The following is a 26,657-nucleotide window of genomic DNA, read 5'->3' on the forward strand; positions in this document are numbered from 1 at the left end:
GGGTCCTGGTGGTGAGGAAAATTCCAGGAGGTCTCCCTCAGTTTTTCCCTTAGATGATTCTGTCAGAAGGAAGTGTGTTTCTTTCCCCTTTCCTCTCTGTGAGTGGGGAGGTTGGCACTCAGAGCCCACAGATCACCCAAGGATCCAGACTGGTCTTGGGTAATGGTCCACCAGAGGTTAATCTACACAGGTACCTTATTTCTCCTTATCTGTTTCAGGAGTAACCCTGCCTCCCTATCTACCTCCTGGACAGTGCATCTCCTCAGAGTAGCAGCCGTGTTAATCTGTATCCGCAAAAAGAAAAGGAGTACTAGTGGCACCTTAGAGACTAACAAATTTATTTGAGCATAAGCTTTCGTATGTATGTAGCTCACGAATGCTCAAATAACACTGACAGCGTTTCCCTGCTTGAAACTATTGCTGCCCATTCCCATGCCCCCAAATAGGGGATCCTCCAGAGCAGACTGGGCTCAAGCAAAAGTTAGTGTAGCCTCTAGCTGTATAACTTTGCACAATACTGACTGCTAGTTGTTGGGGGGAATGTTAAACAAAACTCTTTTCCACACAGATTTATTTTTTAATAAAAGAGGGCAATCCTTACAAAATAATTCATCAGGTCCTGCACAATGTGTTAAAAGAAAGTGCACATTGCAGCTGCACCTTGCTGATACCTTCAGAAATATGTTTAAATTTCCACTTACTAATTAATGTTTTACCTGTCATCTGTATTAAATGCAGCTGCTTAGGGGAACAGGTTGGTCTTAACCTCTGATGTAGAAGACTTCTCTATAGTTTTATCCTTTATGTTTCCCACCACAAGTTCATGGTTCACATCTTTTTACTCTTTAGAGAAATATACCAATGTTCGTGAATAATATACATGTGTTTTGTCCCTGATTTCCACTGGGACAGATTAAGCAGACTGATATAGTTTAGGCTATATCTCATGGTTCCACCATGGAAAATAACTGTGTTTTGCTTTTTCCTTATTGCACACTGTTTGCAATGTTTTTGTTTTCAGATGATAGATGAGAAGGATGCACCTGAGTTCTGATCAAGGCCCTCCCCCCTAAATCATCACTACCACTCCAGCTGTCGGTGATATCCCACCAAAGCTTGAGTGCTTTTCAGTTTGCACGTAGGCGTTAAAAGAACCTCAACGGAAAACTGCAGCTACTGACAACTAAAAGATAGCAGAAAGCAGAACCTATTAGGGAAGAGTTATTTCATTTTGAGTGAATGTTGGTATAGAAATATTACCTTAAGATGTTGGCCACAATTAAGGGGAAAGTAGTACTAACAAAGTACCTCAGTGTGCTTGTGATAGGCGAAGGGAACAAGTGGCAATATTTATGCCATTTTCCCAAGGAAAAGAAAAGAAATGGCCTAGGAAAAGTAAGTCAATAACTGATCAAGTGGTAGTAGAGGTCTGCACTGCCATGCAGGAGACAAATTCAGTTTCTAGTCTAGGCCTTTTTGCTTTGCAAGCTGGCAGGCATAGGGAGGCCTCTGGAATCATAACACTAATGGTTGGGTGGGAATGCTTCATGTTGCATAAAGAGAGATTTTGACAGGTTCTGGAGAGTACCCAATCTAGTCCTCCTCAGACAAAAGGAGAATGCACAGAATTGTGGAGGAGAATTAAAGTGAGGAAAGACGAGGATATTCTTAAAGGGCTCATTGAAGTACATATAGGAACCACTTGGTTAAAAAGAATTATTGCCATAAGAATTATTGCCTCTTGTGTATAAGAATTATTGTCCCTTACGTGTTCAGGAAAGTGAAGAGGTTAATAGAGAAGAATTAATTAATCTGTCCTGGCCTGGGTAACTACTTTTTGGGGCCTTCCGGAAGACAATACACACAGCAGAAAGGATCTGGTAGATTTTACACAACAAAGTGGTGGTGTGATACATTAGGGCTGATGCACATGGTTTCATTTCCTGGGGTGATGATTATGAGATGAAAGACATACTCCAGAGTAATATTTTTGTTTCACCTGAAACGCTGTAAAAACAAAGGGTTCTGGAAAAGATCCAAAATATAAAGCTGTGATGGCAACATCAGACTGAGTCACCACAGAAACTCTGCATATATATGCTCTGTAAATTCAAGAATAATAATACACAGTCAACAGCAGCAAATAATTAAGAAAAACAAGTGTGTTGTCTTGACTATACTCTCTAAGAGGAATTCTCAGGGGAACAGCCTTCAATTGCCATGCTTAATCCAATTCCTTGACATCAAACACAGGGAAAAGAATGTGAGTTTTGTGCTGTTACTGAGCAAAGTTTGTTACTGAAGTTACAGAAGACAGAAAGATTAAGAATCAGAAGCCATTAAAGGCAACAGCACAACAGGGTGATGTTGCTCAAGTATTGTACGAGGAGTGGGGTCATAATAATGAAATCCTCGACACATGCAAAAAGTCAAATGGATAACAAAAGAAACTTAATCATCTTAATGTGGCGTTTTAATGATGCTACTGATTTGCTATGCCAATTCTGAGATAATGAGCCCCCTAATGCTACAGATGTTCAGCCAGACTTAAAAAAAAAGAAAAGAAAAGAAAAAGCTTTTCTTGTATGCCATTTCCTAACTATCCAATTAAACAAATTGTGAAAGCATCTAGATAGTTTACCAGATTTTGACAGCTGTTCATAGGATTTAGAAGCTTGGAGCACTAAAGAACAAAAACAAATCTCTCTCTCTCTCTATATATATATAGAAGGATTAGAATGTTTTGTGACTACCTGTACCTGACTGATATTAACTGATGAATTGTTACATACAGTATGCAAATGTCTCCACAAACTGTTCCTAGAATTGTGAGTACAAGAGAGAATTGTGAGGTACTAAAACCACTCTTTGCCATCTCACAGAAAGTGAGATTTTCTAGCCTATGCTGACAAAATAACACAGTTGCATACCACAAAACTGAAGAAGTCATAAGAGTTTACATATTAAAGAGAATTCACAATCCTGAATGTCTATGAAAAACTCAGCAATCACTACGCAATGAACATAACGCAATGTGTACATACTGTAATTCCATAACATGGCAACCATTTTCCATCCTGTCAAGTGAAAGCATAAACAAAGAAGAAAAATCCATAATCAAATACTTGAGGAGATGCACACAGTTCATCCAATTACAAAACCTTAGATAAATTACTTCTTTTCTTTCCTTTCCATGTTTTCTTAAGATTCACAAAAGTGTTAAATTACATGTTCATTAAAAATTTCAATAAAGATTACAAAAATATTTTTCAGTATATTTAGTACTGGAGAAAGGTGCCAGGCAGGCAGCTTGCAATTTAGGCCAGGTCTAAACTACAAGCACTTTGCCAGTATAGACATAAAATTTTTATTAACGTTAATGTTAAAAATTCTATAATACACAGGTTAAGAAAAGAGTGTCTGTACATCTGGGTATAGTGCATAGATTATCCACAAATACAATGTTTGTTTAAAAGTCATAAGATACCTATAGTGCATAATCAGCAATAACCCAGATTTAGGTGAAAAAATTTAACAATACAGTTTAAATATTAGCATCCAAGTATTTGAGTACATCACTCATGAAAAGTTGTACAGTGAGTTGGTTGTAGAAAGCAAATATAGGAATGAGTGTAGATTGTCCCTCAATAATTGAGCATTTACGGTAAGGTGTCCATTTAAAAAATACATATACTGGTAAAGCACTCCTAGTGTGGATGCAGCTTTTACCAGTAAAACTATGCTTTTGCTGATATTACTGCATCTAAGGGATTTTGATGACACAGCTAGTTGGTCACAAATCACACCTCATCATATCTCTGACCAACACAGTTATGCCTGGCCTTACCCACAGGACAGGGACAACACAAACAGATACAGAGGAACTTTCCTTCACACCATTATGTCAATGTGGCTGCAGGTATCAACTGTAAGGATGAGAATGGAATTCAAGTCCTCCTGGCCCAGTCAGACTTTGAGGTTTCTCTGCTGAAAATGGTGATAAAGCCAATTAATGATGACTGTGATGATGTTTTCTGTGAGAAGATCATTTGTCAGCTAGGCACTGAAATGGATATTCTCAAGTCATTTCATAGTCCCCTGAACAACCATCAGATGAGTTCTACTAATCTGGACTGGATTAACGGGCAAGTAGAAGTAAAAGATTCCACTGCCTAATACCAGTCCTCTGAGCCACCCCTCCTCCATTGCAGCTCTGACATGGTCTGGAACAACCTTTCTGTATTTCTCCACCTGATTGTCCATTTAATTTCAAAATTCATGATTCCCCAGCAGTTGACTCCAGCCATGTCCCCTTCTGCCCTAGGGATGGAATAGACATGGCTGGAACTCACTGTACTCTGGCAATCCCAGTAGGTCTTCTAGCCCCATTACAAGACAATGGGTTTACCAGCAGGCTGGGGCTACACTACATTGCACCAGGGATTGGGTGGAGCAGCACAAAGCCAACTTTGCTTCACGTTCCATAGGTGTTCCAAGCATTGAGCCAGTGTGCCTGAGATTTTGTCTTATCAAAATAATTATTTAATCTATGGGTCAGATCCTCATCTGGTGTATTTCAGCAAAGCTTCATTGGACTTCAGTGAGTATCTGGCCCTACTGTCCTTTATTACCGTCAGATTATTTTTGCCTGTTGCAACTAGTGTCTTTAATCTTAGTTCTATAATTCACCGTCTACATTTTAGTGATAAAGAAATAAACACCCGTTTAAGTTATACACTGTATACAGCACATTTCAAGGGTGATATCTAAATGAGCCAATGTAGTGTGCACCTGGTAGAAATTTCACTTCTAAAAATAGAAGAGAAACTTTTATAATTCCTCTCTGTGGAATGCATGTTTTATGCTAATTAGTCTCTTTATTTTTATTCAGACTTCAGATAAAAATAGAAGCAAATCAGACTGAAGTACAGCACTTCAAATAGAAAAATCAGGAATACTCTTCCAAGCATTTGTACATTTAACTTCTATCTATAACAATTCCCCTTTTAATAACTGTCCTCCAAAAATCAAAATAGAACCTGATGTATCTTAAAATATAATTAAATTACCACAAAATAAATCATAAGAATTATGCTGGAAACTCAATAAATTGGTTAGTCTCTAAGGTGCCACAAGTACTCCTTTTCTTTTTGCGAATACAGACTAACACGGCTGTTACTCTGAAACAGGAAATTCAGAGTTAACCCTAACCCTCAGCTTCTAACATTCTGGTTTTTTTCCCCTGTGGAGACCTATAATTTCATGAAGGATCCTATGCCCAAATATTTTAAATGTCTGTTAGCTTTTGTGTATTATCAATTGTCTGCCCTATAATAATGGTCTTTCACTTTATCGTGCTTTCATTCAGAAAGATCCCAAACCACTTTACAAAATGTTACTGATTGATCTATCTATATAGGAATTACATTGTCCAAAGCTAAGTGCTATCAACTCTGGACTGAAAGATAGCAACCATATATTATATCCAACTAAAGCTGCAGTGGGAATTTAGGGAAGCGGACTGTAATCATCCTGGATGGAATGTGACTAGAACACCAGGCATTATTTGGGGATGAGAGTTTAGTATTGATTCAGAGAGAACACCACTTCCTACTTCATCACCTGCAGTGCCTGAATTTTATCTTGAGTTCTCCCATTCAAATCCTGTCTCTGCCAATGTTGCTTAATTTACAAGATCTTCTGGCATTGATTTTCTGAACTTTTTTTTTTAAAATAAAAAAAGAAGATTAAACTCTGAGTTTTTCTGTTACTATTTAGATAACATGAGTCAGAGAACACAACTTGTAAAACTACAATTCCTAAAGTCCAGAAAGCCAGATACTGAAGTGTGATTTAATGGTTGTGATTGTAAGACAGTTGAATCAGAAAACATCTGGACATAACAATCAGACTGAAAGAGGTTATATGTTAAATTCTGATAGTATAACCTTTAAACACTATCGAATGAGATTAAGAGACATATTACTAATGTGATCAGTCAGGCTTGACTTTCTTTGGTCATCTGGTTTTTAAAATGCATTTCAAAACCTGAACTGTTTAAAGTACAATCTTGCTAATCACTCTCAAATAGATTTTCAAATGTCCTTTATTCCAATAGCACCTGATAATACTAACTGACATTTATATAGCAAATTTGATTCCAAAATGTTTTCAAAATTATGCACAATATACAGGATTGAGGAATCACTCCTGTGTGGAGTTTAGCAGCCAGTACACCATAGTGCATAAGGAAGGGAAAATTTTGGCCCAAAAAAGCAAGGCAAATTCCTACTCTTATGAAAAGTACCAGTGGAAATTTAATGAACATGCAGAGAAGACAGGACCTTGGTTTTTAAGGTACTGCCCAAAAGACCCAAACAGATTAAACCGCATGAAACTCAAATTATCTATTTTGGAAGAATGAAAGGTGAGTCAACCAAATCAGGATTTGAATGTATAATTCTAGATAATCCAGGTTTTGAAACTAGATTTTTAGATCACAAAAAGCTTCCCCTCCAGAGTTACTTTGTTGCGATAATATAATCCATTAATTACTTTTGCACTTTAATCTAGCTTTGACCGCCTCTGGGTTAATTTCTGCATTCCAGCATCCTTCCAGTGACTCAAACATTATTAAACTCATCCTTTTTTGCCACATAAATAGGTCTGGGGATAAAGTGTGAGTTATCTTAATTGATATCCTCTACTAGCCCATGTTTCTGTAAACTGATTCTTGTCTAATGTGACGTGTGATCTGATTTCCAGGGCCATTCTCTCATCTTCACCTCTCATATGTTGTGTACCGCATGGGAAAAAATAGGTCCCCGGTCTAGATTTCATTTCAGTACAAAAAGAATAAAATTGTCCCAGTTTTAATTTCACAGTTGTATTGTATGGATCTATGGGTTACATACAGTGTGAACAGAGGAAAGGGAGTACAGACCTTGAGAACTAAAAATCTATTGAATAATAGTATGTACCTTTTTCCTCCTTGGCCTTGCCTTCTCTGACCAGATATGATACAGATAGTCACATACCTCAAAAGAAATTTAGTCTTTTTTTCCTAGGTAAGGATAATGGATTAAACAGACTAAGGAAATGACTGCACATTTCTGGCTAAGGCAATCAAGATTACTGAGTTTTCATACCTCTAATTCCTAATTACATACCCCTAATTCCCTGTTATAAGTGCCCAGTACAACACAATCTGCAACTGTATGTCATTCATAAACAAATTGTAATGAAACTGACTAATTTTTGTTGATGTCATTAAAAATGTTTGGCAGTATTGCTTTTTGTTGACAGTACAGTACTGCAGAGTTAAAACAAAGTAGAGTAAATCTTTTGTTGATAACATTAGGGAGATGTGACTTTCAGTTCAGACATAGCTATCAAAGCTCACAGACTTGACACAGTTAACCAGTACAGACTCCTTGCCTGGTTTTAACACTTACAGAAATCCCCTGTTAAGTGAACTTCTGCAGCAAAGTACTGCTGATGTTGTGAGATAACCCCTGAGTCCCATGAGCGGCAGGGCTCGATCTAGGCTTGGGAGATGTAATATTCTGATAAAAAACGGCACTTCCTTTTCAAGCAGATAAGTGCGTGTGCTAAACAGCACCACTGGAACCTCAGTGAGCGCCTAAGCGAGGGTTTGTCAGCCTCTCCTGTCTCACTCCAGCCTTTTAACCGCCCCCTTTCACACACCTAAATGCAGCAGCAATTAGCATCCATAAACCACAAATGTGGCTTCTATTTCTTTTTATTTCACAACCATGAAAGCTAGCTAACATTCATAACACTGAAAAAGTAGTCTGCCTCAACCAATGATGGAATTGAGACTTTAATTATAGTACTTGTGCTTGACCTGTGTCTCCCATGGAAACAAATATTTTTAATTTAATTTTTAAATTAAGGACTCTTCACTTAAGCATGTGCGCCACTCAAGGCCACCAGGGTGGGGGATATGAAAAGGAAAGGGAAGTCTAAATCCTTCCCCCAATATCTGCCTCGTTGCTTGTCTCTTTTCTGACTAGTTACAGGAAGCACCATTGGAACACTTTTTTTCATAGTTGCAGGCAGGCATACACCATGTGCACCACAGCATACAACTTCAATTCCCTTGGGGCAGCAAGGGTTCTTTTTGTTCTTCACCAAGCTTTTTATTAACCTGCTACTACAGTTCTCTGTCTAACTGCTTGCACTATATTCAGTGATCATACTAAGGTCAAGCTCATTTCCTTGGGCTGTGTGTGTGAAAGGCTGAATTTCACTCACCATGTGTAACCTTTCTATGGCAGGTTTTGAGCATGTGGCATGCAGGCAGAGGGAGCATCATATCACCCAGTGTGTGTTTGTTTGGCCAAGGGACTGTACAAATTCGAAATTGCTAGCTACAACTGCAGATTTTCTTACAACTGATTTGCAATGTTCCTGGGATGCTGCTTCTTGTTTTCCACTGAGAACAATGAAGAGGGATACAGAAATGCAACAAGAATATTAGCTTTGATGAGATATTTTGACATTATATCATAATTCATTTATTGCCATTATTAATTTTCTGTAATGTCAAAAAATTAGCCCAAAACTTCTACCAAACCAGTCCAGAGTTGGACAATATACAGATTGCAGTTGTCCCCACCTCGCACAAAGCTTGAAACCATGTCTCCATTACTCTATATGGAAACCACCTCCCCTGATAATGCAAGATTAATAAGTGAACAAGCTCTAAGAAATGATCATTGTTACCAGGTATGGATGATTTAATCATATAACAGGGAAAATGCTGGCTTACAGCAGTAATGAAAGACAATTATTATTGTTGGAGATATCTTTAATTGAAAAAAAAAATACTAAACTATCAAATGCCTGATCGCCATCCAAATAGATGGCTGCCTGCCATTCAGCAGCTGGAGAACACCGTTTGGGAATGGACAATGACCACAGGCTGGTGGAACTGAGTTCTTCTCAAAACCTGGCATGAGCGTCCATGGCTGTATAACATCAAGATAGGAAAGGAGGCTTCTCGGTAGGCCTTTGGTGAGCTAAGCTTGATAGTGAAGCACCAGAACACAGGGATGAGAGCACTGCTTCAATGTGGAAGAGATTTTGGACTTCCCTGTGAAAAAACTGTCCACCCTGGTCTTTTGGGGACAAGTTTGATGATGGGAAGTCAATGGAGGGTATGTTGTGGAGACTTGCAGGACAATACAAAATGTGTTGCAGGGTGCGTGATCAAACGGAGTAAAAAGGCCACATGAGGGGCCAGAATATGGACAACCCTGGTTGCGCAGGTGTCATCAAAGCCTGGTTTGACCTGTATAAGTTTTAGGATTGGTGATGATGAAAAGATGGAAAGAGCCCAGCTTAGCCTGAGTCTGCACTCCTCACTTCCATTTCCAAAGTCGCAATGGTGGCACCATCTTTTCTGCTACTAAACTCTTCCTTAGGCCTGGAACATGCCAGAACCCCAGCCTCCTTCCCACATCCTGCTATAAGTCAAGCTCCATGACATTGTGAAACAGGGTTCTGTGGTTTGCATGGGGTGTGGAGGTCCCCATGTAGCTCTTCCATGGCATCACCACCCAGAAGAGTGGACGTTGTCAGCTTTGCTACTCTAGGACCTTCTCCACCCACAACGGGATTGGGGCAAGCATAGCATTTGATTCACACTAACTGAATCCATTTAAAACTCTTTACATTTAAACATTTATTTTTAATCTTCAAAGCTGCAGGGGTGATGAAAGCTTTGGTGGATCATCAAGGGATGTTCATGAATGTGTACACAAGGTGGCCCGACAAAGAGCATAATGCCAGAATTTTCAAAAACAGTGGACATGTGACGAGCAGAGAAAGGGGAACTGTATTCCTACTAACAACACTGACATGTTACCACTGTGATTCTGGATGACTCTGCATACCCATTTTTGCCACGGCTAATAAATCTTTTCATAGTTACAACAAACCCAAAAAGATGCACATCCACTAATAAATCCAGCAGGTGCAGCATGGTGATGGAATGTGCATCCAGGTAACTGGAAGTAAAATGAAGATGGTTGTTGACCTGCAATGACTGTTCAGTGACTAATGTTCGAATTATCATACCCAATACATTTTGTATAGCATATGTGAAAGCAAACGTGAAGTTTTTAATTAACAATGGAATGCGAAGGCAGCTGGATTGGTATAAGTTCATGCACATACAGTCACACAAGCAACTGTTCTTGAGCCTGTTAGCATAGCCTGCACTCAGCATGCTGCACAAATTAGAACTACTCTGTGCATAGACTATCAGACTGATGGTGCAGAACTGTATGTGAAGCAAACACAAAACACAAGAACCAGAGGTCCCATAACACAAGAACCAGGAGTTACTCAATGAAATTACCAGGCAGCAGGTTTAAAACAAACATAAAGAAGTACTTCTTCACACAACATATAGTCAACCTGTGGAACTTGTTGCCAGGGGATGTTGTGAAGGTCCAAAGTATAACTGGTTCAAAAGAACTAGGTAAATTCATAGAGAATAGGTTAATCAATGTCTATTACTCAAGATAGTCAGGGATGCAACCCCACGCTGTGGGTGTCCTTAAGCCTCTGACCGCTAGCAACTGGACAATATATTCCCTATCACTCGATAATTATCCTGTTCTGTTCATTCCCTCTGAAGCATCTTGCACTGGCCACTGGTAGAAGACAAGACACTGAGCTAGATGGACAATTGGTCTGACCCATTGTAGCCATTGTTATGTTCTTAAGTAGTAAATGTAATTTTATGTTGTGATGCTGTGGTATGTCTTTTTATGTATTAACATCCTTCTCCTATTTCCTCAAAATCTCTTTATTTGTACATTGAACATCTTCATAGAGGAGTGGATTATTGTGGTGTTGTAGTGGGTTTATACTCTGGGTTGTTTCATGAAGGATGAATGTTATAATGGCAAGGTAGTTTATTGAAGAGTGAATTGATGATGTATTGTTATTAATAACAGTATCTTTGACATGTAAAATTCACAGAACCTTTGTTTTCAAGAATAAAAGTTATTGCACAAAAGAGGGTTGCAGCAGGTCAGCTGCCATATAAAATAATATGTACAAGAGCAGGGTCAACATAAATGTTCTCTTCTCTGCACATAAAATATATTTGGATATAGCTTTTCTTTCATACTATTGCAGGTAGGTGAAGTGCCTGGAAAAATGTCATGAAGGAGCTAAAAGTAGGGGGCAGTCAAGTAACTACTAATGTCCTGATTGATGCCAGGATATTGGGCAGGTGATACGTTTTAGGTTCAGGCCAGATTTTCAAAGATATGTATGTGACTAAAGATGCAAAGGGGTGCCCAGTGGGATCTTCTAAAGCACCTAAGCAGTTTTGTTATTTAAATCCTATTGATTTCAAAGGAAGTTAGGCAACTAACTTGCTTACACACTTTTGGAAAATCCCATTAGGCATCTATATGCATCTTTAAGTGACTAAATACCTTTGAAAATCTGGTCCTCAGTCTCTAAGGATATGTCTACACTATGGAGATGATACCGGCACAACTATGTCTGCATATGTTATGCTGGCATAACCCCATAGTGTAAACGCAGCATACATTAACAGAAGTGGTTTTTCTGCCAGTGTAGCAACACCACCTCCCCAAACAACGTTAGCTACATTAATGGAAGCACTCTTCCATTGATATAGCTGCATCTACACTGGAGGTTATGTCAAGATAACTACATTGGTCAGGATTTTTTCACACCCTGACTGACGTAGTTATACAAATATAACTTTCAAGTGCGGCCAAAGCCTAAGTAGCCCATTCTTTGGCAGAACTGAACACTTTTGCAGGATGTGGCATGGAAGCACTTTCTACTCCTGCTGCCTGTGCTGTACCTAGTTTGTGGAGAACTAGAGGACTTGCCTCATTCACCAGTTAACACTAAATTTACTTGATATATCGTTTTGTATTTTGTTAAAGCAGTTTTATTTTTAATTACTGAAAGGTTCTAAATGTGAAAGTTCATTTTAGACCAAAGTAAAACTGTTACTTCCAAGTTATGGCAAAAGCAGATAACATCTAACTTTAGCCATTTAGATCAGCGGTTCTCAAACTGTGGGTCGGGACCCCAAAGTGGGTCTCGACCTCTTTTTGATGGGGTCACCAGGACTGGCTTAGACTTGCTGGGGTCCAGATCCGAAGCCCAAGCCTCAGGGCTTTAGCCCTAGGCGGCGGGGCTCAGGTTATAGACCCCCTGCCTGGGGCTGAAGCCCTTGGTCTTCAGCTTTGGCACACGTAGGGCAGCAGAGCTTGAGTGGGCTCAGGCTTCGCTCACCCCTCCTGGGGTCATGTAGTAATTTTTGTTGTTAGAAGGCGGTCGCGGTGCAATGAAGTTTGAGAATCCCTGACTTAGGTGACCAATTCAGAGAAAAAAATTTTAAATGGCATGATTTAAGTAAATCCTGATTCAGAAAACTGCCACCTGAAGCCACAGACATAATTTGTCTTGATACTAGTGTATTTTCATGGACATGGTGTATTTGAGAGGCAATATGAAACTGCTAAAACACCACATGGCTTTTCCTCAGTATATATTACCACATCCTCTGCCAAGCAGTATTTTTCACTGTCTGTGGTTGAGAACTGGCATAAATGAACATGCTCTACTCAGAGTAGCTGGAATGTTTATTAATGCTGTGATTTCACTTTATGACCATCTAGATACAGAGACCTTTTTCAAGGCCCCCTATCTCAAATGTTGCAATCCTAAAGGCCACACCATGAAAGATTTCCAAGAATCTAAGGACTGCATCTTTTATCTTTTTTGCCTATTAGGTGCTTTGATACTACAGAGAAGAAGCCATACCAGTTTCTAGATAGAAAGAGTTAAATAGACATATAAATGTACATAGGATATCTTTTCAATTAAAAATAGGTACACATGGGTGTAATATTTGTATCTTCCTTGAGAGATATATAGAAATTGTTTGAATTCATGGTCAATAAAAACCTAGAGTTGCTCAGCTTTTTCCTCACTGAGCAGTTACAGGGAAAAGATTACTGTGTGCAGCAGTTTAAGATTCCATAGTGCACTCTTGTTCCAGGAGTACAGAATAATCTACCCTTCCTTTAGAAAATGAAGCTGAAAGCTGTGAAAATATTCTGAGTTAATAAAAGTGGTGAAGTGATATTGATGCACAGTGCCTTGCTAGCATTTATATTGTTTTATCTGAAACAAACTACTTGTTTCAAAACATTTCAGTGTATGATTTTCAACAAGAAAACTTCGAGTGAATGATTCTGCATGAGGTGCATTACCCAAACTGCCTCTCATTATCTGAAAGTCTGTCACGGCTTCCAACAAAATTGCACCCAGAGTTACATAACACTCCCTTCTTCTACAGTTTTGGAATCTGATATATTATTACTTACTATACGTGTATGATCTGTTATGTCTGTGTAAGTAATACATTATAAGTTCTTTGGGGCAGGGACCATTTTTCCTTGAGCTTTTGTACAGCATTGAGCACACTATTAGAGCTTGCTAAATAATAAATAAAGTTAATCTATAAACTCATTCATAAACCCAAGATTGAAATGTACAGCATTTATCTGAGAGTGAACATTTCATGGGTCCTGTATAAATGACCTACGTACAATCTGCACATGGAGATTGTTTGATGGGAAATAGTAGTACTTCCTCCAATCTCCATATCACCTGGGAATCTGTTAAAATGTTCAGACCTCAAACTCATATTTCTCTGTTTGTATATCACGTAGCACACGGGAGCATGATCCTAATTAAAACTTCTAGGCATGAACATAACACAATCAAAGGAAGAAGAAGATCTTTAACTATTGTTTTCATCATGCAACCCCTGTTTACCTCCTGTTTCTTCATGAGGTTGACTGTGCTCTTTCATATCTTCCCTACTATCCATGTTTTCCATCTCCTGGAATTTGTTCACATTACAGTCTTTCAAAACTTCCTGTCCTTCTGAAGAAAAGAAAATGTTAAATGATAAGTAACCCTTCAATAGCATCTTCCATGTGATTATCTCAAGGCACTTTGCAAACTTTAAAATAATTTTCACAACACTCATGTCAGTCACCATTTTACGGATGAGCAACATAGCTCAATGATTATGATCATTCACTGAGTCACGGATAGAATTGGGAACAGATCCCCAAAACCATACACCCTTCTAAAACAGCAACTATCACCAATGCTATAGAATATACATCTAAAAGGAGTGTTAATCTATTTTTCAGACTTAAATATTCTAGAACTGTTCTGAGTCAGGTTAAAACAGATATAAACTGAAGTATAAGTAATTATATTTAATATGCCGTAGGACCTTGCTAATGTGTCCTAATGACTAGGAAACCCATTGCAAATTAGTTAATTTTATGAATTAGCAGATAAATAAACAAGAACTTTAAATAAAGCATAGAAAATGCTCACAAGATGTACTTTGCTCATATGGGGCTCAATCCTGCAAGATGCTGAAAACTCTGGCCCTTATCTAGTAAAGTGCTTGAACACATGCTTAACTTTAACCACGCGAGTAATCTCATTGAGCCCAATGGATTTGTATCCGTGCTTTTGGAAAAATCACCCCCTTAAATAGGAAAATTGTTAACTATATCACTGGTGATCACTTTGGCAGAAACAGCAATTAATGTGATTATCCCACAATTCCAAATTGCCTCCCAGGCAGAAAAAGGCCCAACTATCACTTAACCAGATACCAAAACCTCCAGCTTCATTTCTAAAACCTTTTCTTTTGTCCATGAGCAATGATAATTCTGAATCACATTCTTTTAATTTCTCATCTATCACACTATTTTCTAAAATTCTATTGCCCTCTTATGCATTTACTTCAACTCAAGAGTTTAATTTTCTGTCCTCTAATGTCCATCTTAAGTTTTGTAATGTATCATCTAGTTCTAGTACATTGTGCAATTCTTCCATTTTTATTCCATTTAAAATTAACTAAGATTTTAAAGAGGAGGGTGAGAGAAAGCTTAAGGGTACAGTACCTGTAGCCACTGACTGTTCCTGAGAATTACTTAGATCCATACCTGACTGTGTATCTGGAAAGGACACAGACAAAGTAAATACTAGCAGCACTGTAAATTGCTAATAATATTTTTTAAATGATCTCTGCTCTAACAAAGCTAGAAGAGTATAATTTATTATGAATAAACCTAAACAGCAAAATTGACATTAATAATCTAAAGAAAGAGCTATCAAACAATTATTTTTATCAAGTGGAACTTGTACAATATAATTAATTTATACCCATTCTTTTTCTATAGCTCGACTAGTGTTAGGTGTCCAAAACAAGCAAACAGCATTCTTCCTTTTACAGTTTCTCAGTGTTACCGAATCAAATCATCTATGTTTTCCATTTAAGACCTCATTCTGAATGCAGCTTGATGGTAGTAGCTATGCATGGGAGGGATTTCTGTGGAGCAGAGTACTAGATGCTCCTAGATTCCCTTATTAACAAAAAGGAAAAAAGCTCCTATTAATTTTGTTACATCAAATTTGTTTAAATAGGGGTGCAAAACTAACTTTGTTTCTGATTTCTCATAGGGATACTGGGGCAGAGATTTTAAAAAACTGGAGACTAAAGATAGGCTCCTAAGTCTGTATTTAGGAACATATATATGTGGTGTGATTTTCTAAAGTGCTGAGCACCCAATAGGTCCCTTTGAAATCAGTGGGAGCTACAGGTTCTCAGCACCTCTGAAAATGACTTAGTAGCTTAAGCAGTCATTGATTTTTTTAAATCCTGGCCTGTGTAGATCAATGTACTGCACTTTCTAGATGCCTGTACTGTCATGACAACTTACAAATGTGGCTGATATTAATATTCACCTTTTTAATGGTGCCGTAGCTCCCTGTTCCTTTATTTCCTCTTTCCTTCACTATTTTTGTTCCTTTACATGTCAAAAAAATCTTGAATTGTCTTTACATAATCAAACAAGAGACCCAGAGCACATAAAACTCATTCCTGACAGTTACATAACAGAAATGCACATACTGTGGCAGTGAGGTGTTAACCACTACTGACATTTACCCCATAATTATCTATCTTTACCACCACTGTTTATGGAACATTTTTGTGGTCTCTTCAACATCAAAATGTAAAGCTTTGGTAACTAAAAAGTAAAGATGCCTGGCACTGCATGAGGTTATCCTAAAAATTCTGGGCGAGTGTGACCTTACTGACCTGCTCAGCTTAGTAAAAGTAAGTTAAAAAAAAAAAGTTTTGTACCTGCCTGATAAAGTTGCTAAAAATTTTGGATCTATTTTGGTCTCTTAAATGCTTGTGTTTAGCTTTCATTTCTCAAATATTTTATCTGTGTCGCTCCCACTATGGTTAAACAGTAATGAGCAGGGGGGGAGGAGCGAGGGCTCTGCAGGCTCAGGGGCAGGAAGGGGTGGAATGGGGGCAGGCCCTGTGGCAGAGCCAGGCAGAGCCCTGTGGCAGGCCCTGTGGCAGAGCCAGGGGTTGAGCAGTGAGCACCCCCCGGCACACTGGAAAGTTGGCGCCTGTAGCTCCAGCCCCAGAGTCGATACCTGTACAAGGAGCCGCATAGTAACTTCTGAAGAGCCACATGTGGCTCCGGAGCCACAGGTTGGCCACCCCTGAGCTAGACCATAATATTTATTCTAGGGCTGTTGATTAATCGCAGTTAACTCACGCGATTAACTCAAAATTAATCACGATTAAAAAAATTAATCAGTGTTTTAATCGCTCTGTTAAACAATAGAATACCAATTGAAATTTATTAAATTTTTGGATGTTTTTCTATATTTTCATATATATTGTAGTCTGTGTTGTAATTGAAACCAAAGTGTATATTATTTTTATTACAAATATTTCCACTGTAAAAACGATAAACAAAAGGAATAGTATTTTTCAATTCACCTCATACAAGTACTGTAGTGCAATCTCTTTGTCCTGAAAGTGCAACTTACAAATGTAGATTTTTTTGTTACATAACCACACTCAAAAACAAAACAATGTAAGACTTCAGAGCCTACAAGTCTACTCTGTCCTACTTCTTGTTCAGCCAATCGCTAAGACAAACACATTTGTTTACATTTACATGAGATAATGCTGCCCTCTTTTTATTTACAATGTCACCAGAAAGTGAGAACAGGCATTTTCATGGCACGTTTGTAACTGGCATTGCAAGGTATTTAAGTGTCAAATATGCTAAACATTCTTATGCCCGTGCATGCTTCAGCCACCATTCCAGAGGACATGCTTCCATGCTGATGATACTTGTTAAAAAAATAATATGGTAACTACATTTGTGACCTAACTCCTTGGGAGAGAATTGTATATCCCCTGCTCTATCTGCATTCTGCCATATATTTCATGTTATAGCAGTCTCTGATGTTGTTCATTTTCAGGTTTCAAAGTAGCATCCGATGAAGTGAGCTGTAGCTCAAGAAAGCTTATGCTCAAATAAATTTGTTAGTCTCTAAGGTGCCACAAGTACTTTTCTTTTTGTTCATTTTAAGAACACTTTCACTGCAGATTTCACAAAACTTTTCACAAATGCTTTCAGAAGTCTTAAAAGAGCAACACTCTGATGCGGAAACTACAGAATCCAAACCACTAAAAATAAAAATCAACCTTCTGCTGGTGGCATCTGAATGAAAATGCATCAGTCCACACTACTCTGGGTTGTTATTGAGCAGAATCCGTCATCAGCATGGACGCATGTCCCCGGGAATGGTGGTTGAAGCATGAAGGGACATATGAATCTTTAGCGCATCTGGCACATAAATATCTTGCGATGCCAGCTACAACAGTGCCATGAGAATGCTTGTTCTCTCTTTCAAGTGACATTGTAAACAGGAAGCGGGCAGCATTATCTCCTGCAAATGTAAATAAACTTGTCCGCCTGAGCGACTAGCTGAACGAGAAGTAGGACTGAGTGCACTTACAAGCTCTAAAATTGTACATTGTTTTATTTTTGAATGCAGTTTGTTTTTTTACATAATTCTATATTTGTAAGTTCAACTTTCATGACAAAGAGATTGCACTATAGTACTTGTATTAGGCGAATTGAAAAATACTATTTCTTGGTTTTTTTTGTTTTTTTTTTTTTACAGTGCAAATACTTGTAATCAAAAATATATATAAAGGAGCACTATACACTTTGTAGTCTGTGTTTTCATTGAAATCACTATATTTTAAAATGTAGAAACCATCCAAAAACATTTAAATAAATGGTATTCTATTATTGTTTAACAGTGTGGTTAATTTTTTTAATTGCACGATTAATCGTGTTTAATTTTTTTTAATCGCTTGACAGCCTTAATTTATTCATGTCTCTTCATCCCTTCTAAGTCACCATGAGATCTCTATATGCGATCTAAAGCAGAGATATTCATAAAGACAAAGATGTCATAATGTAATTCCTAAACATAAAGAGCTAATATCTCTCCCTCTCTTAAATCATTTGTTTTTCATTTAACGGCTATGGGATGTCACAGCTCTGAAATCTAATAACTGAATGCCATGTCCAGATTTATATGAAGTCTGATAATTCAGTAATATCTGGATTGTGGGAATAACTTAGCATTTTGACCTCTTCCTGGTCACTTCTGACTCTTTTTGATTTCTGAATAGAGTTGCATGTTGCGAAATAAAGTCTTCCAAAGTTAATGTTTGAATGTGTAGTTCAAGAAAGAACTTAAGCATATGCTTGAGTGTCTAAGTGTTTTCCTGAATTGGGGCCCAAATTAGAAGGAAAGTAATTGGGGGGGGGGTTGGTTGTCCATGCTAATTTCTATAAAATAATGTTATACTTTTAAATGCTTCACAATAAATGCCCTAAAGGTTGCCTTGAAGGTACTTCATTTTGTATGACAGTTTTTTCCACTAAGAGACAAGGTGGGTAAGGTAACATTTTTTATTGAACCAGCTTCCGTTGGTGAGAGAGACAGTTTTTGAGCTACACAGAGCTCCTCTTCAGGTCTGGGAAAGGAACTCCCAGCATCACAGCAAAATGCAAAGTCGAACAGATTATTTAGCATAAGTAGTTAGTACATATTTTCCACTGGTTTTCTTGCCCATACATTTCACCAGGTACCTTATGTAATGAAAAAAGAGATCCCTTAGGTCAAAGACTTTCAGACAAGACATCTTCTGAAGAACAACCACCAGGGAAAGCTAACATTTGTCTTCAATCCCATTTACTACCGATATCAAATAACCACTTGATATGTTGATCATCAACTAAATAGAAAGGCTAAGTAGTTTTGTTCCATTAATGTTCATTTCCTTCTGTTTTACTCTCCGACTTTTTGGGCAACCATTTGCCGATCTGGTGGGCATCATTCACATGCAGTATTTACTGTACTTGTTCCACATGTATTGTTTTGATTTTTCCATACTCTGGTTTCAGCTCTAATCTTTTCATAGTTGAATGGACAAATAAAATGTTGGTTTTAGCTACATGACATACATTCTTAGCTCCTGATGGGCCTCATCCCAAGAAGATAAAAATATCCACCTCTAAAAAGGCAGAGACTGTCATTCACTACAAGTTTGTACAATGCCTAGCACAATAGGACTCAACCTGTTGGAGATATTTAGGTGCAACCGCAATATAAATGTTAAACAATATGTTTGATTTTTTTAATCAATACTTCAAAAGAAAAAAATTCTGTGATATCTGCAATATAGATCTCAGAAATACAGAAAGCTGTGTTTTATATACTATAACATATAGTGCGTAATTTGAAGACCTACTCTAACTTTCACAAAAATGTACAGTACAGTTCTCCAGTTCTGCATGTCTTCTGAATTTTTGACAGCAGAGTCTAAGAAAATAACATTTTGACCAAAAGTGGGTGAATGTATCCAGAGACAAAAGTCACTTATGTGTTATCTAAAACAGGCTGATCTTTAGGCAAATTATGGAGTACATCCTGTTCTATAACCTTTTTGGAATAACTTGAGATCTTAAGCATCTCTTGAAGTGTTCTCAAAAAGGAATCATCTGGCATCATGTGATATTACCCACCATTACACTAAATAAGAAATCCAAATGCAAAATCCACCGTTCATGTATCTCATGGCACTGAGTGAATACCTGTCCACTGATATATATATGCCATTCCTGTGGCTTTCTTTCAGTTTTTTTGTTCCCCCCCAAATGAGCACTATCCCTGTTTTTTTCCATCAGGAATGTAAAAGGGCTAGTATTTCCTTCTGACTATGCAAACTCCTCAAATACTCTCCATTGGGAATAAGGACAATTAATAATAAAAGAAAAAATAGCTAATTCTCTGATTATTAATGTGTTCTCCAGTTACATTTTCAGTGTAATAATAAACTGTGAAATGTGAATTAGCTTTCCATTTTCATGTGATAAGAGATCCTCTTCAGAAGCCTATTTTATCTGAAACCATCAATCCTGGGAATAAAAACAAATTACTACACATCTTAACACTTCAATAATCTGTTTTTTTCAAAGCCTAATTTATTATATTCAAATCATATCCAAAGAAAAGGTGTTAAAATGCTCAGCAGAAAAGGTAGAAGTCCATTGGTTCATGCAATGCAACTTTTTTCATATTTATCTTATATCATAATTAAACACATTACATTGTCATGTTCCAAAGCCACAGTCAAAAAGTTAAATGCAAAAAAATTATATATTACTAGAAATACTGGACTTAGAAATCAAGGAGTTTCACAGCTAAGGCATTCGATTTGTCATTTTCTTACCTTATAAAGTCTAAATATGAAGGCCTAGAACAGTGTATGACAGGCTTCTACTGTGATACTTATGGGAAACTCCCAGCTGATAATAACTAGGTATATGTCCAGTTGGGACCATTGATACCAATTCTAATTAGCTGCATGTTTATATCTTCTAGTTGTACAAACAACTAGTGTATGTACCAAACAGCCTGATTTTGTTACACTATCATATTTTTATTCCACTCTGACATAATCAAGAGGCCTTAAAATGAGTGGGAAAAGCTCCCTATGCGAACATGGGGGGAAGGGGGGAGAGGGAGGGCACCTGGCTGGTGTGGAACTGGTGTAAGGACTCGGCAGGGATCAAACTCCCAGAACTAAACACAGTGGGTATATCAGGAACATGTTGGGGGCGTGGCTGCACTGTATTGTGGCAGCTATTTGCTTGAGGGCCCACAAATAGATTCATAGATATTTAGGTCAGAAGGGACCATTATGATCATCTAGTCTGACCTCCTGCACAATGCAGGCCACAGAATGCAAACCATCTGAACACTGATTTCTGAATGGCTTGACAGAGGCACAAGGAAATGACAGATGACTTGCCCAAGGTTACATAGAGAGTAACTGAACAGCGTGATCAAAAACCTAGACTCTTAATGAAGTTATACTACTTTAGATTGTGATCTTGATATGTCATTCAAATCAAATAATGTTGGCCATGGTTCATCTTTGGATGGGACAGCACCATAAAAATTCCCAAGGATGCTGCAGGAAGTGTTGGAGATTCATTAGGTATTATTCTTCCCTCTGAACCTTCACTAATCAATGCCCTAGCATGGTGTTAGAAACACTGAGGAGCTGTCTTTCAAGTGAAATGTAAAGCCAAGTTTCTGATCATGGCCTTCTACCCAAGAGTAGGACAGTGTTAGCTCTAGTGTCCTGACCATTTTCAACTAAACTCTTCCTGAAGTCGCAATTGGGTATGGCATTCTTCACTTAATATCTTAGACATCTATGTAGTGCTTATAAATGCTGTTGTCCAGTGTTTGCATTTCAGGTGTAAGTGTATGTGCATTTCAGTGTTAGTCCTGTGTTTAAAAAACATTTTGGGATGAAAAGCATTACATACATGTGAGCTATTTTTCATTACGGACCACCAGTCTTTTGCTATAACCATTGGATTAATTATATTAATTTCTTAAGAGAGCAGAGACTCATTATACTAATTTCTTAAGAGAGCAGTGTCTCTAGAAAGCTCTAGTGTCTACTACCCTGCTGACTTGGGAAGCAAAATATAAATTAAAGTTACCTAGAGACCATCTTAAATTAGGGCTGATCTATGTCAACACAGTTTTTGTACCCCTATATTGATTTAGAAACCAATATAGCTAAAGCACTACAACTCCCTAGAGTGGACACAGTTATACCACATAAAGGTAAAGTTATATATAATATAAGCACCTTTGTATGGTATTCAATCAGCTATACCAGTATAAGAACCTTTATATTGTATTCAATAATCTATACCACTTTAATGCACTAAACTGTACCAATATAAGCATCTTTAAAGGTATAACTGTGTCCATACTAGGGAGCTGTACCATTTTAACTATATCCATTTTTAAACCACTAGTTATGGTGGTACAAAAACTGTTTAGACCAGCCCTTAAGCTCTCAGTGCAGGGACTATCCCTTTATGTGGATTTATACAGTGCCTTGCACAATAGGACCCTGGTCATGAGTGGGGCCTTTGAGAAATATAGCACTATAAATTAATTAATATTAAAAAATAATGACATTATGTATCATGTTTTTTTCCCCATTCACTAATACCACAGTATTTGCATAACTTTCAGGCCTCAATATCCATTCATCTGCACCTGGTTTTCATCAGACGTTAGTCTTCTCTAAAGGTCCTTCCTTCAAGCCCTTATGTTTTCTTCATACATCCTCAGACCTCCCTTCTCAATAAAATATTTTGAGCCAAATCCTTCCTTGTACCATGTAGGTGTGCTAGAAGGAGAAATGGACATAGGAAGCCTCTGTGCTCCATGAAAACAGTAGAACAATATCTACTTAGCGCTCAGAAAAGCACAAGGTGGGGCTCACTTACATATCGGCTAGTCCTCATAAACTTCATGGGGGCAGGAACTGCCAGCTAGGGTACATGGGAAATGTGCAGCTGACTAAAGTGTATGTTGCATTTGGTGTGCAATGTTCATTTACAAAACAGAAGTAAAGTGCAACAGGTAGTGAGACTCACTCTATGCCAGCATCAGAATTGTCAAATAATACTTAACAAAAAAAACTTATTCAAGGGATATTATTTTATGAACGTTTTATTCTGTTATTTGACCAGCATACAGAAGTGGCTGAATAACTTGTGAACATATGTAATTAATCAAGTATTCAATGACTTGTGATCTTGCCAATTAAATATACAGTGAATAATATCTTTCTATTGGCCACACATCTAACCAGCGGAATGGCAAGTGTGAATCTGTCACTGTTATGTTCTCTTCTCTCTGTTTGCCACCACCAGTTAAGAGCAGGATTTTGCCTTCTTTACTAGTATACAGTTGCACTGGAAAATGTAATAATTCAACATATCAAGGATGAAATCTTGGCCCCACTGAAGTCAACTGAAGTTTTCCAATTGACTTTAATGGAGTCAGCATTTCACTGCAAATACCTATTTCACAGATTACTATTTGCATTCTCTTGTATTTTCAATTTCTAAAGACAATTATCCCTGCTATTGTTGCATTCTATACTATTTGCATTCTCTTGTATTTTCAATTTCTAAAGACAATTATCCCTGCTATTGTTGCATTCTATACTATTTGCATTCTCTTGTATTTTCAATTTCTAAAGACAATTATCCCTGCTATTGTTGCATGTAGTAGAGAAATTAAAACTATTTACTCTGTCTTGATACCATCTTAACAGGTGCAAGGAACCTCTGAAATAAAAATACAACAGTCTAGGCCTCTGTCTGCAATCAGAACTACACAGTTTAAATTTTTAATCCACCAAGAGTCCTAATGCAAGATCAGTCTTTATTACATATAGTATGTAATTTCTTTTGCCACTGTCATATAATTTCCAATATTTTTCATATTCGAAACCATGTTATACTTCTAACACGTGAACAAGGGAAAGCCTATTTAATTTTCAGGTTGAAGTGCCTTATTTGGCATTTCAAACTTCAATAACTTCCTGAATAAAACACTTGGCCCTATTTCATCTTTTATTAAACAAAATTATTTCTTTTCACTTTTTAGATTATATCTGTGTGCCTAATAGTATCTTTCTCATAGTCTCAGAGAGTCCAGGTAATACGGCATTAAAGCTCTTTCCCTTTAAAGCATTCCCTTTTTCCTAGTAATTTTCATTCCCTTTTTAAATAATTGAGACATTTCAATTTTAGAAATAAATTATGTCATAACCTAAGTAGACTAAACTGATTCTTTTCCACATTTTCCACCATGGCTCTCTGCTAAAACCAGTATGCATTTTGAAAATGACCTTGAAAATTCAAAACACAAGAGTATTCAGGTTTTTAGTCTATAGATCCCTCAAAATAAACATGATGGGACTTTAATCTGGTCCTATAACATTGTGCTACTCTGACATCCTTCCCCATGGACTGTGCCTCAAGATGATGGAAATGCCCATAATCCTGAGAACTATGCTGGTAGGAATATAACCGGTAGGGCCACCCATGCCAGATAGGCTGAAGGGTAGGAGCCAGACCAAAGGCAGTCTACCTGCCCTCCTGCTAGGAGGTTGAAAGAGGGCTAACAACCTGTTCCTGCAAAAAACAAAGCCATTACAGAAATATACAATACTTCTCGGCTCAATATTGGAAAGCTGTGATGAAGGCCCTATGTTCCCCATGGAATAAAGAGGCATAAATCAAGCCAGTCTTATGGACTATACAGTACTTGAAATTAGACTTCGACATATGTTGGAAAATATAATATCTAGCAGTATGCAGTTATGGACAACATTCTGATTTTCACTTTAAATTTTGATCTACATTGCATCTATCTTAAGAAATTGACCTTGTGTAGTACGTAGGATATCTTTACTCAGTTTATTCATGCCAATACATTAAATGCAAATACTAATCACACAAGGTCAAATTCTGCATTCCTTAATAAAATAAACTTCCCCTAAACTCTTTTAATATTTGGTCAAGTAAGGACTACAGAATTTAGCTCATAAACACCAGGCCCAATCTGAAAACCCTTACTCTTGCAAGTAACCATTTATTCATGTGAGTAAAACCTCACTGACTTCCGTCGGATTACCTCTTCTTTTTTTAGGGCAGGAAAAACAAGGGAAGACATCCTGGCCCCACTTGAAGTCAATGGTAAAGCTTCAGTGGAGCCAGGATTTCCCCTAAAAGTGTAAAACTAGGATTATAAAAGAAAACTTTATAGTTATTGTGTCCAAAGAGAATACAGTGTAACTTTATTCTGTACAGCATCTTTCACATAAATTGCATCCGAAAACATAAGAAACTTTAGTACACTTCAAATGCATCAAGTGAACTTCAGAGTGTAGGATGTCACATAGGACCCACTGGCAACATTAAAACTTGAACCATCAGTAGCAAGATATATTTTACTTGCAAGAGTTTTTAAAAGACAAATAAGCAAATTTTTGGAGAAAAAAATATACATTTCACAGAGATAGAGGCCTGCTCATTACTTATTCAGAGACTGTTCTTGTTTGCTGAATAAAAACATACAGTAAGTAATCACAACTTGATCAACTAAGAAAAATGAAACTGACACATGCAAGTAGACCCATTCTTTCAAAGCATTCACGCTATCAAGCTGTGGCTACCCGAATTGAGTCAGATTGTATTTAAATTATGAGTCTCACAGAAATGTACATCTCAAAATCTTTCATCACAAGAGGGCTAGACATTGTTAAAACAACATTTTAATTTAACCTAAAATAAAGGGGTCTCCCCCTCCGAGTGAGTGAGACTAGGCAGGGCGGATTTTACTCTCAGGCTTTTTTAACATGAAGAATCGAAACAATGTATTAATAATCTCACTCTCAAACTACTAGTGAATGGGACTAATTGCAAAGGTTGTTAACAATATGAAGAAACAAAGTATTTTGCCTCGTTTCAAATACTAGAACCTAAATTAACCTGCAACTTCTTTTTAACTGGATACGAAAGTTGCGTGCGCTTTTTATAAGCGCAAAGAAACCCACACGCCCTTAATTCGTTAAAACCCAGAATATGAGCTGTAGTTAAACCAGGCTCTAAATCTATAACTTTAACATCTATGTTGCACAGGTTCTGAAATTAAACGTAGAAAGAGGCTCGACTCGTTTCCTGTTTTATTGCAACACACGATTTGATTCCACCTCTATGGATTGCAATCTGGTTGCAGAAAAGGTGGCAAAAGAAGAAACTTTCAACTGACTGCGAGGACAATCACGATTTATAAAATACTCCATTAAATACGATTAAAGCAACAACAACAAAAAAACCCCAGGGTTCCCTAAACCGGTGCACTACACCCTTGTAAAAACAGCAGAGTCTCTTCTCACCTTCCATGCTGCTGTTCCACGTGTGCTCCCTACTCCACGTGCTGGTCCAGGGCTCTAGGATTCTCAACTGCAGCAGGCGGGAGATTCCCAGCGACTGGGCTTCCGCTCTGGATAGGAGACTGTGACATCAGGCATTTAAAGGGACAGGAACTCATTGTCTGTGTGATTAGAGCGGCGCCGGGTGGTGGTTTGAAAACCTCGTGCAAAACTGCTGCGAGAACACACAGCCCCTGTAATCCCTTTAATGAGCCTGGGTGCAAAATTTCAACCTCTGGCAGGAGAAATGGGTACATTTCAGAATTAGCTGTTATTATTGTTAATTAACTAATTTAAAAATTCATTA

General features: G+C 37.7%; 1 protein-coding gene across 2 annotated transcripts in view; it reads right to left on the bottom strand.

Annotated features, from left to right (window-relative positions):
• The window catches only part of IKZF3 (IKAROS family zinc finger 3), a 49,676-nt gene extending 23,285 nt beyond the window's left edge, over positions 1 to 26,391 (bottom strand). For both annotated transcript variants that reach the window (XM_084616015.1, XM_084616014.1), the window contains exons 1-3: positions 26,315 to 26,391; positions 15,030 to 15,083; positions 13,873 to 13,983 (exon numbers count right to left, since the gene is read on the bottom strand). In XM_084616015.1, coding sequence (XP_084472141.1) covers positions 13,873 to 13,983; positions 15,030 to 15,083; positions 26,315 to 26,321 — 172 coding nt within the window. In that variant the 5' untranslated portion in view covers positions 26,322 to 26,391. The remainder of the gene's footprint in view (positions 1 to 13,872; positions 13,984 to 15,029; positions 15,084 to 26,314) is intronic.
• Between the last annotated feature and the right edge of the window lie 266 nt (positions 26,392 to 26,657).

Source organism: Lepidochelys olivacea (genome assembly GCF_965140295.1).
Source record: "Lepidochelys olivacea isolate rLepOli2 genome assembly, chromosome: 27".
Taxonomy (NCBI): domain Eukaryota; kingdom Metazoa; phylum Chordata; order Testudines; family Cheloniidae; genus Lepidochelys; species Lepidochelys olivacea.